This window comes from Heliangelus exortis, chromosome 1 (assembly GCF_036169615.1).
Source record: "Heliangelus exortis chromosome 1, bHelExo1.hap1, whole genome shotgun sequence".
Classification (NCBI taxonomy): domain Eukaryota; kingdom Metazoa; phylum Chordata; class Aves; order Apodiformes; family Trochilidae; genus Heliangelus; species Heliangelus exortis.
In genome coordinates this window covers 23,994,474-24,009,990 of record NC_092422.1, presented here as the reverse complement: position 1 = coordinate 24,009,990, position 15,517 = coordinate 23,994,474, and the positions used below count along the sequence as shown (strand labels likewise).

The 15,517-nt window shown below is 40.0% G+C and overlaps 1 protein-coding gene across 5 annotated transcripts in view; it reads left to right on the top strand.

Moving 5' to 3' along the window:
* Positions 1 to 15,517, top strand: part of CCDC169 (coiled-coil domain containing 169) — a 60,312-nt gene that overhangs the window by 20,528 nt on the left and 24,267 nt on the right. For 2 of the 5 annotated variants that reach the window (XM_071737694.1, XM_071737707.1), the window contains 2 exons: positions 2,203 to 2,279; positions 5,713 to 7,103. In XM_071737694.1, coding sequence (XP_071593795.1) covers positions 2,203 to 2,279; positions 5,713 to 5,812 — 177 coding nt within the window. In that variant the 3' untranslated portion in view covers positions 5,813 to 7,103. Of the gene's footprint in view, positions 1 to 2,202; positions 2,280 to 5,712; positions 7,104 to 15,517 lie in introns of those variants that run through there. The other 3 variants (XM_071737716.1, XM_071737703.1, XM_071737683.1) reach the window with 2 other exon arrangements.

Sequence of the window (15,517 nt, the reverse complement as noted above, 5' to 3'; positions counted from 1 at the left end):
TTTGCAGTGAATTTTAACAATAGAGGTAGAAGAATAATTACATTCAGTTCAGACTCTTTAATGTATTTAAAATTTCACTGTTCTAGAGTCTGCACAGTAATGTTGGCAGTAGGTGAGTCGAAAGATTTACCCACATACTAACCTTTTCCATACATTCCAAAGGAAATATACAACAGGATACTGCTATCCTGTGACAACAGGATATTCCAGTGACACTCTTCTAGTTACACAGAATGGGTGTAATGATTTTTGTAGGCTTGTTTGTTGCTCATTACGTTTGGTTTTTTTTATAGCTCACTGTAAAAAGCAAAAAAACCAAAGTAACATTTTTTGTTTTATATGTTAAAAAATCCCTGATGTTTTAGGGGTTTTCCTACTTTGTTTAGGATCACTCCTGAAGCCTGCAGCAGAAGCAGGAGATATGCTTCTAAGCAGCCATTGATTTTGTTCACCTTTTTTCTATTGAGTGCTTTTCTGCTTTTTTACAAAATATACTTATCTTTAGAGTTGGTTTATCTTTCGTTCTTTGTCCTCCTGGATCCATGAAAATATACTAAGTTTAAATGATAGTTGTAAAGTAAATGGTAGATTTCACAGACTTGAGAATTCATGCTGGAGGCATGGATGGTTTATGGTGTATTATTCTTTGCTTTTTTTGTTTTGTTTTCAATCTGAAAAAATGTTGGCTTGAGATTCAGATTCCTCAAATCTCAAAGCAGTTTCTGGTGGCATTCAGATGTTGGTTTGAGAAGCAGGCAAAGAGGAATGATAGCAAATTTTTAAAAGGGCCATACTTTCAGGCCAGATTTTTACCACACATTTTTAGTAGAGTCTGACTTGTGAGTGGGATTTCTTTGTAGAAAAAGCCCACAATTATCTAGATACAGCTGGAAAGCTGCTTGTGTAACAACAGCTCATTTTAGTTGGGATAGGCCTGGAGTAAACTGCCAGCAAAACCAGTGCCATAGATATTAATCATGTATAACAAAGCCCTTTATTTATATAAATTTAAAAAAACCCACAACAAAACAACAATCAAGGCAATCCTACCATAGGTCTTGCCTCGTGTGTCACAAAATCACATCTGCTCAGAAAGATGATAAATTAAGCTTGTTTTCACCTTCAGTACAAGAGTTCCTTAAGAACAAAAACTTTCTTGCTTTCAGGGAAGTAAACCTGTGCAGATCCTATTCCATTTTTACTCTTGCACTCTAAAAATACTCTGCTTTCATTAGGGATGACTTTGCTATGACTGGGTCAGGAATACTTTCCTGGTGCATTGCATACATGGAAGCACAGTAGAAACCATTGACCTATAAGCAGTGACATAATGTTTGTTTTCAGTGCTGTAATTTTTTCTCACAAGTGCAAGATTTTTCCTCACATGCTACAAAATGTCATGCTGCAATGTAATATGGAGGTTTAAGATATTGTAATAGTCCAAACTCAGCCTTGTTTAGATAGCCCCAAAATCTAGCTCTAGGGTTTCAAAGTTTTCACTAGCTTGGCATAGCCAATACATCATGTACTACAGTTATCATTTATTTGTTACATGTTCCTGATGGTTCTGTTCAAAGGGGCTGAGAAAATTCCATTCATTTCCATTAGACACCAAAGTGTGCACAGCATCCAGACAAACCTAAATGTTCCATGTTTTCTGGTTTTCTGTCTGTGGTATTTCCATCCTTCCCACAAGTAATCCTGCTCAGATTCTGCTAAATGCAATACCAAGGGTAACAACTGGGGTTTATTTTCAGCATGTCCAGCAATATCAACTTCCAAGAGTATGCAAAGATTTCCATGCTGTGTTAATTTTTTAAAAGTAGTGTCTGTTCTTAAATGTTTGATCATTCAAAAGTACAACTAAGTCACTGCAATTTGTTTTCTTTCCCATTTAGGGAAGGATATTAGAAAGATAATGCTGCTTCATTGAAAATGGGGAGCTATAGGTGGTATAACAAAAAAATACGCTGATACAAATTACATATTCTTTGAATGTCCAGCTTAATAAATAAATAAATAATGGTATTTTTGTATGGCCTAGATTCGGTTCTCCAAAGCAACAAGGCATCAGTATAATCTTTGCTTAAAATACTTTGTGGCAGTAAGACCATTTTGGGTCAAAATTAGTTTGGAAAAAATTACTTTAGCAGCGATTATTATTAGAATTGAACTTATTTTGTAAAAAATTGCCTATTGCAGACCTCAGCCACACACAGCATTGTTGAAAGGCAAAAAACACATGCTCTGACAGGCCAGGGAGAGAACCAGCTGCTGAGGTAAATTTCTTCTATTTCCCTCTATTTTCTGGTTTATTATTTTTTGCCAAGTTTCCAATATGGCGACTCTCTTTGTGGTAGGTATCATGGAGCATAACCCTGGCAAAGAATTAATCTTAACATCATTTTTGATACTGCTTCTCAATCAGTTTTATTTAATACTAGGTCTGTTGGAATATTGAAAATATATATATTTAAGTGGCTATTTTTAAATCTTACAGTACTACTAATATTCTTCCCTTTCAGCCTGTGTTTAAAATGGATTTTTTTTTTCTGTATTACTGCAGTTGAAAGCAACAAGTATACCCTTTAGTCCATTAAGAGTAATTCAATTAAATAATGCCTTGCTTGGTCATTTTTAGTCAACGGAGATTTTTGTGGATGATTATGTGAGTGACTTTACATGACAACATATAAAGGCTTCATTTAATAGATTTCTATTTAGTTATATGGGTTAGAAATTTAAATTTGAAAGAATTCACCAGCTTGTAGGTACATAAAAGTAAAATGAGTTTCTCATTGTAGTGCTCATGAGAAAGCTGAAATCAGAGGAAATTTATTTTTTGACTGAACTGAAAATGTTAAGAATATAAAGTACACATAAATAATACAGAGACTAGAGGTAATAACATCAAAAGTGTGCTGGACCCAGTCTCCTACCTCCAGTGGCCAAAATTAGATGCCAACAAAAGCAGGCAGATTCAATATTTGCTTTTGGAACTCTCCCAAGTACTTGATATTTGGAGACTTTCCGAGCGAGTATGGTTTCTATTTAATATCTCACAGAAAATGCTCTTCCATGAACCTGTATTACTAAAATGAGTATGCACAATACATATTGGGAACATCTGAAAATAAAATAAGTAAATCATAAGCATAAATTGTGTAGACATATTTGCTTCCCAGCTTTATACTGTCATTCTGTGTAAGCATGGAATCACAGGATTTCATCAATTTCATAAATTGAAACAGTGGATCTTTGTGCTCTGGAAGAGGATTAGTAGAATATGGATTAATGTAGTGGAATTTAAAAGAAAGTCTGTAACTAAAGTTTCTCAATACAGAAAAAGCCCTGTATTAGTCTGAGGTGCCCATACATAGCCAGTGTTTGGCAGAAATGTGTTGCTTCTTGTCCCAGTGATATTTAACATAGCTCATGTGGAGAAGGTCAGGAAGCTAGAACTGGAACTCACTGTCTCTTCTGGGAGATTAAACATTATTACCCAGCTATTTAAATTTGCTGAGGGTTAGCACTGATATGTGATTATGCCATGTTTTGTTGTTTTTTTTTTTATAATTTATTTTGGTAGACCATTATTTACCCAGAAATTATATGACAGTGTGTTTCTGTTATTTTCTTCTATATATCAAACACAACAAAATAAAGTCTTAAAAAAAAAAAAAATTTAAAAAAAGTGTCCTGTAATTCCTAGTCTCAGAAGTGGCATATTGTAAGAAAATATCCCCTTCCAATCCATATTCCTTCAGAGGATTTTTTTTTTAACTTGTCAAAGTATGTGACACCCATGAAGGGAATTGTTCTTCTTTTAAATTGTCCTTAGTTGAAAAGGACCCAGTCTGCAAAGCACTGGTTTTTCTGACCAGTGACTTAGAACCTGCAGGTCAAACTTTGGTCTTAGGAGGCAACATGGAGATTAAGAATGTGCATTTCACATAGTTTGTATTTTAAGGAAACACTAGAATGTAAGTAAGTAACCCTTGATAATCACAAGGTTGTTTTATTATTCCTTTTTATTTACATTTTGATTTAAAGGCTGAAGGTTGTTCATTCAAGCTAAGATTAATGAGAAATAATTTCATTCAAATAAGACAAGACCTGCATGATTGAAAATATAAGTATTCTTAAGCATAATTTTAAATTTTTCTATCCAGAGTTCTTGTCTCCCTTCTCTTGGCCTTTCAGAAAAATCTCACCTTCATTGAACTTCAGATCATACTAAGAAACTATGTTTAATGTTGGGGGTTTTTAACTATTAGTACAGGTACAGAAAGCCCAACCTGTATAATAAAGTAACACTGAAACATTTCTGAGTAGTAACCATGGACATTAATTGTTGATGCATTCAGTTTCCTCTCCATCCAAACATAGAAGTCAAGCTCAACAGAGACCCTTTTTGTGGTATTTCACAGGATAAAAAAAGACAGGCTAGCTGAAAATTGGGAAAAATATGGATGTCTTGATGACTTCTGTCCCCAGTGCAATCTGAGGAGCCAATTTAATGCCATTCTGAGCCCTTAGTGCTATAGTGAGGCACATAGCAGAGCTTCTTAACTCAGTTTCAGCACTGCACTGGCTGCAGCTGCCTGGCATCTAAGTCCAGTGAGTACATCTGATTTTTAGTGGAAAGAGCTTTTGCTGCTTTCAGAATTCTACAGAGACATACTCTTATCTTCTTGGTCCAGCTCTACAGTGTTCTACACATTCAATTGATTTTGAGTAATTAATTTATTTGAATTTGATTGATTGTTGAGTAAACTGGGGCCTTTGCTTCTTATCTTCCAAACTCTGAGTGGAAGCACCTTCCTATCTCTGTGGGGAAAGCTGCTCCTTCAAGACCATGGCTGCTTGTAAGAGCTGGAACAAAGGATGTGTCAATCTCAGGAAGACAAGAGAGTCCCAGGGACCACTTTGTTGGCTGTTTGCCCAGAAATTCGAAGCTTGCACAGATCATGTCATCACAGCTTCTACTGCATAACTAAGTAATTCTCTGGCTGCCATCATGAGTGAAATTGTGTGATATTATATATTTACTTTCAGAATGCCTATTGCTTAGGAAAGACACTGAAGCCCTGTTTCTCCTGTTGGAGAAACAAATGTACATTTTGTAAGAAGAGATACATGCTGCTTGTTCATAAGAATGACCTGTACAGTTAGTGGAAATCACAGATGTTCCCTTGGAGATTAGTTGACATTCCCACTGATTTTTCTCAGATCAAGATGGAAACAAGCTCTAGTAGGGTGCATGTAGGTGGTATTTGCATGTCTGATGAATACCACTTCAGAAGTCTGCTGGCAGCATTTCCTATGTAAGATCATGGGCTCAAGAAAACCAGGCATCTACATGAAGTGTTTTTCTATTTCCTAACAGAATTCTGTACTTGAAGAAAATGTCTGCTTACCCAGTTACCTTTCTCCTTGTGCAAATATTTAGTATTCTGTTCATGTTCTTCAAATGTCACCGTTTAGGTAACAGGAAGTAGTCAGGAACCATGAGATGAGGACAGAGTTTTTATGCAGAATAATTAGCTGCTCTGCTAGCCTGCAAATCCAGAAATACACTTGCTTTTTCCTCTCTCAAGTTCATTAATTCACAATAGTAATCAGTTATGCAAATATACAAAGCATGCAAATTTCAAGCACTTAGACAGGAAATTTCACACTTGATGACTAACTTCAGCCATTTTATTTCAGAGGGAGGTTCAGTGTTCCAGGAAACCCAAAGATTGTTAATCCTCAAAAAGGATCGATTAAAAAGACTGCAGGAGTGAATCAGCTTCCAAAACTGATTTAATACTAATGCCAAGAACTTCCAATCATGTTTTTTTTTTTTAAATTAACTGAAAATTTCTAGATTGAAAATGAATGTATTTATGCCTTATTATAATACCAAACCTAGGTTTCCATGTCTTCTTGGCTGTAAGTGTTCCTCTGCCTAGAGGAATTGCTCTTCCAGTTGCCATCTTTGTTCTGGTGATCTCAAACTCTTCCTATTCTGGTTCTTAGCAGATCTGCATGTCAGGGAGTTGGAAGCCTCCGGAACATTTAATATCTTCATATGCTGGGTAGATCCTTGAACTCTTTGACTGCACAGCAATCACTGGAAACAAACAAGCCTGTAACATTTTTGACCTCTTAACCAAGAAGAAAAAGGCAGATTGATATAACCTGAAGTATTATCTCACCACCCAAAATGGTCAGTCTCAAAAAAAAAAAAAAAAAAAAAATTCCATCCAAGGGCATCTCCATTCAGTACAGGCAGCAAAGAGAGACTCTAAAGTAGTCTGAATATGCCTTTCATTTGTCTTTTAAAAAGACTGATAGCATAGTTTGCTAGCCAGTCTGATTTCTTATGTGGTACTATACTGCAGAGTGCTTTTACAGTATAATGTTGGTTTATATTCCAAGAGCTTTCTTACTCTAGCAGATAAGACCATTCTGCTCCAAATATAAGTTTTTTAAAAGCTGGCTTGTCACACATCCTGTGTGGGCCACCACTTTTGGTTTGCATCATTTAGAAGCACAGCACCATTTCCAGCTACTTTAGGCACTGGTAATGGGGACAAATAAAAGGAAAACTGAACAGTTTTTATTAAGGATTCTTCAGAACCTGTCTTGTGGATGGGTTATTATTTTAAAACACTATATATACATTATGTTTCCTGACACTGTTATGTTGCTATTTGAAATCTGAACTCTCAGGTGAACTTTTGTATCCACAGTCTGTGTTCCATAAAAAGTATCTATCTATTCTTCTGTGGGAGTGATCCATGTATTTTTAGGATACAAACTACTGTCAGTCTTTTCATGTCATCTCTTCAATGAAAGTAGAACTACTTTGTTTTTTTCATTTTTAAGCATGCAATTATTGTTGCAGTTTCATTACTTACATTGCAGTCATTAAACTTCAGCAGAATTGTTTTAAGTGGCAACAGGAAAAATGTTTTAGTAATGAAGCTTCAAGCCTCTGCGTTATGTCTTAAAAGCTCTTCACAGAGAAAATGTGATTGATTGACTGCCTTTTATTGTTTTTAAGAGCATCCCTAGCTCTTTGCAGTATCTAATAAAGCTTTTTGCTTCTTTAAGAGCAGTACTATTCGTTCTGTATTACTGGCAGCTGTAATTAAACTCATGCAAAAAGATCAATGATGTCATTCTAAACTGCAGAGAAAGAAGACCTGCAGACTGTACAGGATATTGATTATGGAAAACCCTTTTTTTTTTTTTTCCTCTTGCACAGTATGAAATTTATTACAGGTATTTCTCATGTTGACATGATGGCCCTTTTATCATTCTTTCATAAATGGAGGGGTCTTCTGCCTGGGCAGTTTTTTCCCCACAGTTGAAAAATTGAAAGCATAGCACAGCTGATTAGGTTAGCACTCTTCTTTTCCTGTTTTTCACATGGAAAGTTTCCAAATTTTGATTGTGCTGGCATTTGTCATTGTGGAGAAGGAGTGGGAAAAAAAATCTCCATAATGGTCCTGTTGGCATAAAAGGCAAGGGACATCTGCAGCAGTGAATCATATCCAGCTCTTGAATTCATGCAGCAAACATTTACTACTTCTATTTCTGAAACAAATGATAGTCAATGCTCTCAAGTCCAACCCCTGTAGCACCTCAAAATAACTGGAAACATAGAACAAATGTGGCAGAATGGAATTTTTTCACAGCAGGGGACTTGGATGCTTCCCTCATGGGTAGTCCTCAATGAAGAATTAGAGACATTTTTTTTTTTTTAAGCCTAAGAAGAGACATTTATAGTTTGGTACAGTAATGGCCTGAGCAGGCTATGTCCTTCTTAGTCCTTGTTGCAGCTTGCCAGAAACAAGCTTAGGATTTGAAATGAACCCTAAAATGTTTGACCATGATAATTGTGTGCCCATCTGTAATGTTTCCTGTGCAAAATGGTTATTAGAGTTCTGCACTCTTACTCTTTAGATTACACATTTCACTCCCCACCCTGCCTTTCTGAAAATAAGTGCACCCCAATGATTAAGTTGTTTGACTCAAGTTTCTTCCCAACAGCAAAAATACAGCTTTTGGTTTCAAAAATGTTGTGTTATTTCTTTGGACATAATAAAACCTTTATATTCCTAGCTTCACTCCTAGCTTTCGCAAACCATGCTAGAATTTTTTGTTTGGTGGTTTTGGATGGATGAATGTTTTGAAATTCCTGGATTTATCTTGCACACTTTTCCCTCTACTACTATGCTGTGCTGAGAAATGGGGTTTGTTCACATCTGCAGCAGTCGTGTATCTTTACACAGCATCCTGTATATGGATATTTCAGTGCATTTAGGAGTAATGACTCCCTCAAAGCCCAGTGCATGCTATCATTCTCATTTTAGGCATAGAAGAATCAATCACAGAGTGAGGTTTATTGCATGTAGAAGTGGGAGTGTAGTGGTGTCTGTATTTTCCCTGATTTCATGACTGGCTGATCTTTTGTAATGTTGCTAACTGTCCCAAGGTAAATTCTGTCTCCTCTGAAGTCTCTTTGCATCGTATTTTAAACAGTGGATGAATCTGAAGACAAAAATGGGAAACTGAATTGCTGGCAGTGTGGTCAGTGACTGTACGGAGCTGAATGTCAGAGGAGTAGAGCTAAAGGTTTGGCCAAAGTTCTTCCTGCAGCACAGAATGTAATTGGGTTCCAGGTGTACTGGTTGTAGTGTGTAAGTGCCTTTGATTGATGGAATGAGGAATTTGATATCCTAACTCTTGGGACTTGGGAATATGTTTCCCTTACATGGTTAATTGTCCAACTCCACTGATTTGAGCTGAGTCATGAGTTTGAGGTAACTATGGCACATTAAGTATTTACCCATATTGCTGCTGGAAAATATGAATTTAAACACACAAGTACTGCTAAGCAAACATTTCTTATTTTCTGAGATACCATAAAAAAAGTCTGATGATTTAAGAGGGTATCAAGTCATGATTTCATGATTTTTGGTTTTATTAGGTCACTCTAGCACAACTGAATTCCTCTATGAGAGGATAAAATTAAAATGTTTCCTGGATAGGCATTAACTGTTGTGGTTATTATGCAATTATGCATAACCACAGACTCCAAAGAACCTGGGTGATGCACTTCTTCATTTTCAGGATATTATTAACAATAAGCAAGATATTTCTTTTCTCAACTACTTAGTTTAATTAGTTCTTTAGATAAATAACTGACTAGGTGATATAGTTCACAGCTTCCCTGATTCCTATGATGCTTCATCTCCCCTGATAAAGATAAGATGTATAGTTAGGTCTTAATACATTTCCAGAAGTGGAAGATGCTGTGCAGGCATTTTTAGAAATGTGATGCAGATACTGTACTGAGGAAATAAATAAAAAAATTAATAAACCTCTATGTTATAAAGCATCAGCTGTTGCTGCCAGATTGGTGTCAAACGTAAGAAGTAATTTGAACAAACTGTGGTTGGAAGCAGAAGTAAGGAGCATGGATTAAAAAATCACACCTAATTGCAACAGTTGTATGTCCTTACATACAGGAGTCTCCCCAATGGACTGGGTAATGAGGCTTTTTGAAGGTGTCAGTACATTCTTCAACTTGACTCATCAGTCTAACCCTCTCTTTCCAAAGATACAATTCTTGCCAAGAGCTCTTTGCAGGTTACAGCTTGGAATCAGTTCTCCTGAGCATCACTGCTCTGTCCCTTAAATTATTGACTACAAACCACACAGAGCCCAAATCTGACATGTACAGGAGCAGGGTGCAGCTGGGCCAGGCTGGGGATCCACCACTCCTCAAAAAGGGCTCATCCAGGCTCTGCTATCTTCTCAGTAAGAACCACCAACAGCTGAGCTGTTGGGATGGCTTTAACCTCCAAATCCATTCTGGGTGTTGCTGTCACACAGGTGGCTTCCGGCACAGTCCTTTCTACCACACGCTCCCTGGAGCTGGTGGCATCCTCTTAAAGGACTCCACAAGTTTTCTGATGAAGGGAATAAAAAAATACCTTGGTTCTCTGCTAGTAACGTGGTAACAGGAGTTGTACTCTGTCCAACCATTGCACAGAGCTGAGGACAGGAGTTTATTCCCCTTGGCACAGGACTGTTTGGAACATCTCTGGTTCTCCCTTTGTAAAAGCAGTTTATTTGAAGGGAACTACACCCAGCTGAAGTTACTTTGCCCCTTATAAGCAGTGAGAAAACAGCACTGACTTGTTGCAGTGCACCCAGCTAGGAGAGGCTGACCAGCTCCTTGTGCTTTTGTCCAGGGTTACCTGAACAGTCCCTAAATTAGAGCTGCCTGGTGCAGGCAATGCAGTTTCTTCAAATTTTGCAGCTAGGAGTGCTCTGTTTCCATGCCTTGGCCAGTGTTTGAGGATTGCTGCTACTCCATCAGGATTCCATACCAGAGACTTCCTTAGTGCTGCATTCCCTGCTGTGAGCAGCAGAGCTTCATTTCCAGTCTGGTAAAGTTCCTACGCTCTGGTTCCCATATAACTTCCTCACCCACCCCTCCCTTTGTTTCCTGGGAGATGAACTCAGCTTCAGGAACCCATCTGTAAAGAAGGGAGAACAGTATGTTTCTGGTGCTGCAAAGTGATATGAAGATAAATACACCAACACTGGAAGGAAGCCAACTGGTAAATCCACAGTGAGCCTAAATGAGACCTAAATCAAGTGGCTTTTCTTTTTTCTTCCAATGAAAATGAGTAACTTTGCTGAAACTTAACAGCTGTGGCTGCTGCATCTTCCTGAAAATAATGACCTGTATGGATCCACGTTGGGGATCCCAGCAGTGTCACCAGTTGCTGTGCAAATCTGTCAAAGTTAAAAATGTCAACAGTGAAAAGAGAAGGAGCCCTTGTGAGGTGTGACCCAGGACACACTTCACTCTCCCACTCTGTACAGCACAGAGCTTCCTCCTGCAGCTGTCTGAGCTCCCCTCACAACCAGCAAGTGTCCTGTGGGGACTCTGCTAAGGAATGATGTGGTGGAACAGAGCAGCACAGCCTGGGGGGCAGGGGCATGGTGCACAGCTGAAGGGTTATTCTGGGGAAAGGATGGAGCAACAGGGGTGTCACGTTCCAGAGGCTGGAAACATGGAGATTCTTCTTAGATCCCACAAAGTAAAGATAGCACAGTATTAGGTGCAGCTACACAATTTTATTGAACACAGCCAGAACTGGTAGGCATCAAAACTGTAGTTGTTAGTCTAATCCTATAGAGAGAGAGAGAGAGAAAAGAGAAAGAGGAAGGTAGAGGAAGAGAGTAGGAGGGAGAGAAAGAGAAAGCCACCACCCAAAGATCTAGCAGTGTCCCATAGGTCTCATGGCAGAGAATAAGGGGAGTGGTGGTGGTCCCATGGGGGGAGAGGGACAAAGGGTTAGAGTCTCTTTTCCTTTTATGCTCTCCTTTTCTTCCAGCACCACAGCCTTTAGCCAATCTTTGCTTGGCCTGACTTGACCTGGAAAGTTCTGTCGAGTGGTCACCTCCCTTGTAGTCTGCTGTCTGCTGCCTCAGCAGAATTAACAGTTTCTGGTTAGGTGTTTTCCCTTAATTGTCTATCCTAATTAACAGTATCCAACCTTGGCCTGTCAAGGAGCTTTTTTTCTCAAATTTTATGGCTTCTCTCTTATCTCTTCTCAAGCTGTCTCTTCACAAGCTCTACAGCCTCCCCTCACATGTCTTCTCAAGGCCTTCGGACTGCTTGAATCAATCATAGAATCACAGAATGGTTTGGGTTGGAAGGGACCTTAAAGCTCATCCAGTTCCAGTCCCCTGCGTGGGCAGGGACACCTCCCACCAGACCAGGTTGCTCAAAGCCCCATCCAACCTGGCCTTGAACACTTCCAGGGAGGGAGCAGCCACAACTACTTTGGCCAACCTATTCCAGCATCTCACCACCCTCACAGGATAGATTTTTTTCCTAATGTCTGACCTAAATCTCCCCCCTTGAAGTTTGAAACCATTTTCCTTTATCCTCTGTCTTGAGGCATACATCATTTATCCCGCTTGTTGCAGAGAGAGAAGGACAAGAGTATCTTGCAGGATACCTGCAGGATTCTGCAGCCTGTGCTAAGCAGAGCTCAGGCAACATTTATTTTCCCCTTTCCTTCCCCCCACTATTCTGTGGCATTTGTTGGGAGGGGGGGGCTGTGCTTCAAGTTGCCAGTTGCCATTTGAGGCAAAGTCCGACTGGAACCTCTCGAAGAATCATAGAATCATAGAATCATAGAATCATAGAATCCTAGGGGTTGGAAGGGACCTCGAAAGATCATCTAGTCCAACCCCCCCTGCCAGAGCAGGGCCCCCTAGAGTACATCGCCTAGGAACGTGTCCAGGCGGGTTTTGAATGTCTCCAGTGAAGGAGACTCCACAACCCCCCTGGGCAGCCTGTTCCAGGGCTCTGTCACCCTTACAGTAAAAAAATTCTTTCTGATATTCAACTTGAACCTCCTATGCTCCAACTTGCACCCATTACCCCTTGTCCTATCACTGGTCACCATAGAGAAAAGCCTAACTCCATCTCCCTGACACTCACCCCTTACATATTTGAAAACATTGATGAGGTCACCCCTCAGTCTCCTTTTCTCCAAACTAAAGAGACCCAGCTCCCTCAGCCTTTCCTCATAAGGGAGATGCTCCACTCCCTTAATCATCTTAGTAGCTCTGCGCTGGACTCTTTCAAGCACTTCCCTGTCCTTCTTGAACTGAGGGGCCCAGAACTGGACACAATACTCCAGGTGTGGCCTCACCAATGCAGAATAGAGGGGGAGGAGAACCTCTCTTGACCTACTAACCACACCCTTTCTAATGCACCCCAGGATGCCATTGGCCTTCTTGGCCACAAGGGCACATTGCTGGCTCATGGTCATCTTCTTGTCTACCAGGACCCCCAGGTCTCTTTCACCTACACTGCTCTCCAGCAGGTCAGCCCCCAACCTATACTGGGACATCGTGTTGTTCTTCCCCAAATGCAAAACTCTACACTTCCCCTTGTTGAATTTCATCTTGTTCCTCCCTGCCCAACTCTCCAGCCTGTCTAAGTCTCTCTGAAGGGGTGACCCCTCGACTCCTCCCATGTTGATTCAGAATGGGATACTGAGGCATCTTGAAAAAGAGCAGAAAAGGAAAAGAAGTAAATATGAGCAAGGGAATCATCCCAGCTTTTAGGCACCAAGTCATACATCCAAGTCTGAGCTAATCACTGTGTACTCCATGTGTACCCAAAGGAAAGAAACAGATGTCTCCAGAGAGCAGTTCCTCTCGTTCTAACAAAGATGCTAAAAATGGATCAGATGACACAACTTATGGATTTCTCCCCATTAACTATAAAGACAATATAAGATGAAAAATACAGACTAACCTGTCTAACACATGGCTAGGTAGGTTGAACCCCTTTCTTGAAAGTCTTTCTTTTTCTTGGTCTGGTTAGGGAGAGTGACACCCGAGATAAGTAGAGAGTTTGAGCCAAGAAGAAAAACTGCAATTTGAGCTGCAATTTGACTCTCCTTTGGGCTGATCTTTTCCTTTTGGAGCAGCCCAGCACTCAACAGAGGACCTGCTCTTTAAGCACTGTATTTACTATTCTCATGTTGCATCAGTACTTACAAGGGAAAATTACCTTTTTATTTTCCTTCCCTTTGAAGAGATTTGGCAAGCTCCATGCTCTTTTGAAATCAAAACAACACGCTGCTGCATTATTCTAAAAAGCCTTCCCTAAAGCCTTTGGACCTCCAACATACAGGTAGGAAAATATAACCCATAGATAATTTCGTGCAGACCTTAGAAGAAATCTAATGCAGTCGTGATAGAAATCAATACCCAAAAGATCAATAATTTTTGTGTGTTCCTGTCTCTTAAAAAGCTGAGCTTGTAGTTTCCTCATAACAAGTCAAATTATTGGCTGTTCTTGAGGATTAAAATGGTTCACAAGTCTTGCCAGGCCCGCAGTAGCTCACAGTGCAACTTCATTACTGTAATATATATTCCAGGGCAAGGATACTTTGTCCAAATACACTTAAAATTTTTGGGTGAAATAATCTCTGTCTTGGAAAGGTGTGGAAAATGTGCATCCTTTGTGTGGCTGCTGAGAAGGATACTGGAAGACCATGGAACTGTGCTGCCCTGTCCGTTCTGCAGTGAAGCACCAAGTCTGTAAACTTTCTGAGTTGTGCTGTGCTCATTGTGCCTGGGCTAATGCTGCTTAATTTTCATCACTGCCTCCCCAGTAGCTGTTGGTTGTTTTTTTTTTGAGTGTACCCTCAGACATGCTAAACTGGACAAGTAATGGGAGTTCCTAACAATCCAAATCAAATTTCTTGCCGACAGACAAAGAAATGCCTCTTTCCAAGGCAGTCAAAATTAAAGATCAAAAACTTGGTATTACAAAAACACACTCAAATTCCTTGGCTGGATTGGTACCTTGGCTGTGTCTGACCCTTTTCTCACCAGGCCTGATCCCCAGCCCTGCCTGTGGTCAGATGTCCCATCCCAGCCTCAGCTGTCACCATCCTCAGGAAGCTGCTCAATGTCCCTTGTCTGCCCTGTTTCTGGCCAGGGCAATGGGACAGGCTGGGCTGACAGACCCTGTCCTGCCCTGCCCTGCCTGGGGATCCCCTGGAGCTCCCAGCCCTCAGTAGCAGAGGTCCCCAGCTGCCACCAGCCCTGTCAGCTTTGCACTTGTTGATAGCAATGACATAAATAACAACCTGCTAAAATGCAGGAGTGATTTACTTTAAGCACTTGAGCACCTGCTGTTGCTCATTAAAGGATTATCATGCCCCAGATTGCTACTGACAGTCCAGGGTTTACAGTTTTAGCCCAGTGACATGTGTGGATGAGTTACCTTCCCCTGGTGGGGTCATGCACTTGCTTTGTCCTCTCCTAGGATCCCAGACTTTGTGTTAAGATCTCACAAGAATCTTGAAGCCACACATTTTGGAGGTGAGACAACTGGGAGAAAAGCTCAACAATTACAGCAGGAACACACGTGTGAATGTCATATGTATCAGCATATGACAGCATTTTATCATTCAGATAAATCTCAGAGCACTCTCCAATTTCCTCACTGTATGGACACCCTTGCAATTAGCATTTTTTGGAAACAGTAAAAAGAATAGAGATAGAAGAGATGGCAACCTGTGTTAAAGAGAGAGATGAACCTGTGCTAAAGCACTGAGATCTGGCACTTCACATTGTTGCTCTGGGCTGGTATTTGGTGGAGGGATTTATAGCAGTTTTCATGGCAGATATTCCAAAAACTTTGGAAAAAATACTTGTCTTGCTCCTCCCAGTAGTCTCCCCTGTCTACTTCATTGCTTTAATGTCTTGTTCTTCTGTTCTCTGCTACCTGCAGCACACATTTTCTCACTGTAGCATTTCACAGTACTGCAGATTTACTCCTTCATCTCATTTTAGCAAAGTTGGTCACCTCCAAGCCTGAGCCATAGAAGAGTTCAATTATTATTTTCTGGCCTGGTAATTTCCTAGCACCATCTGTTTCATAAAGCTGGAGCTTGCAGCAGTG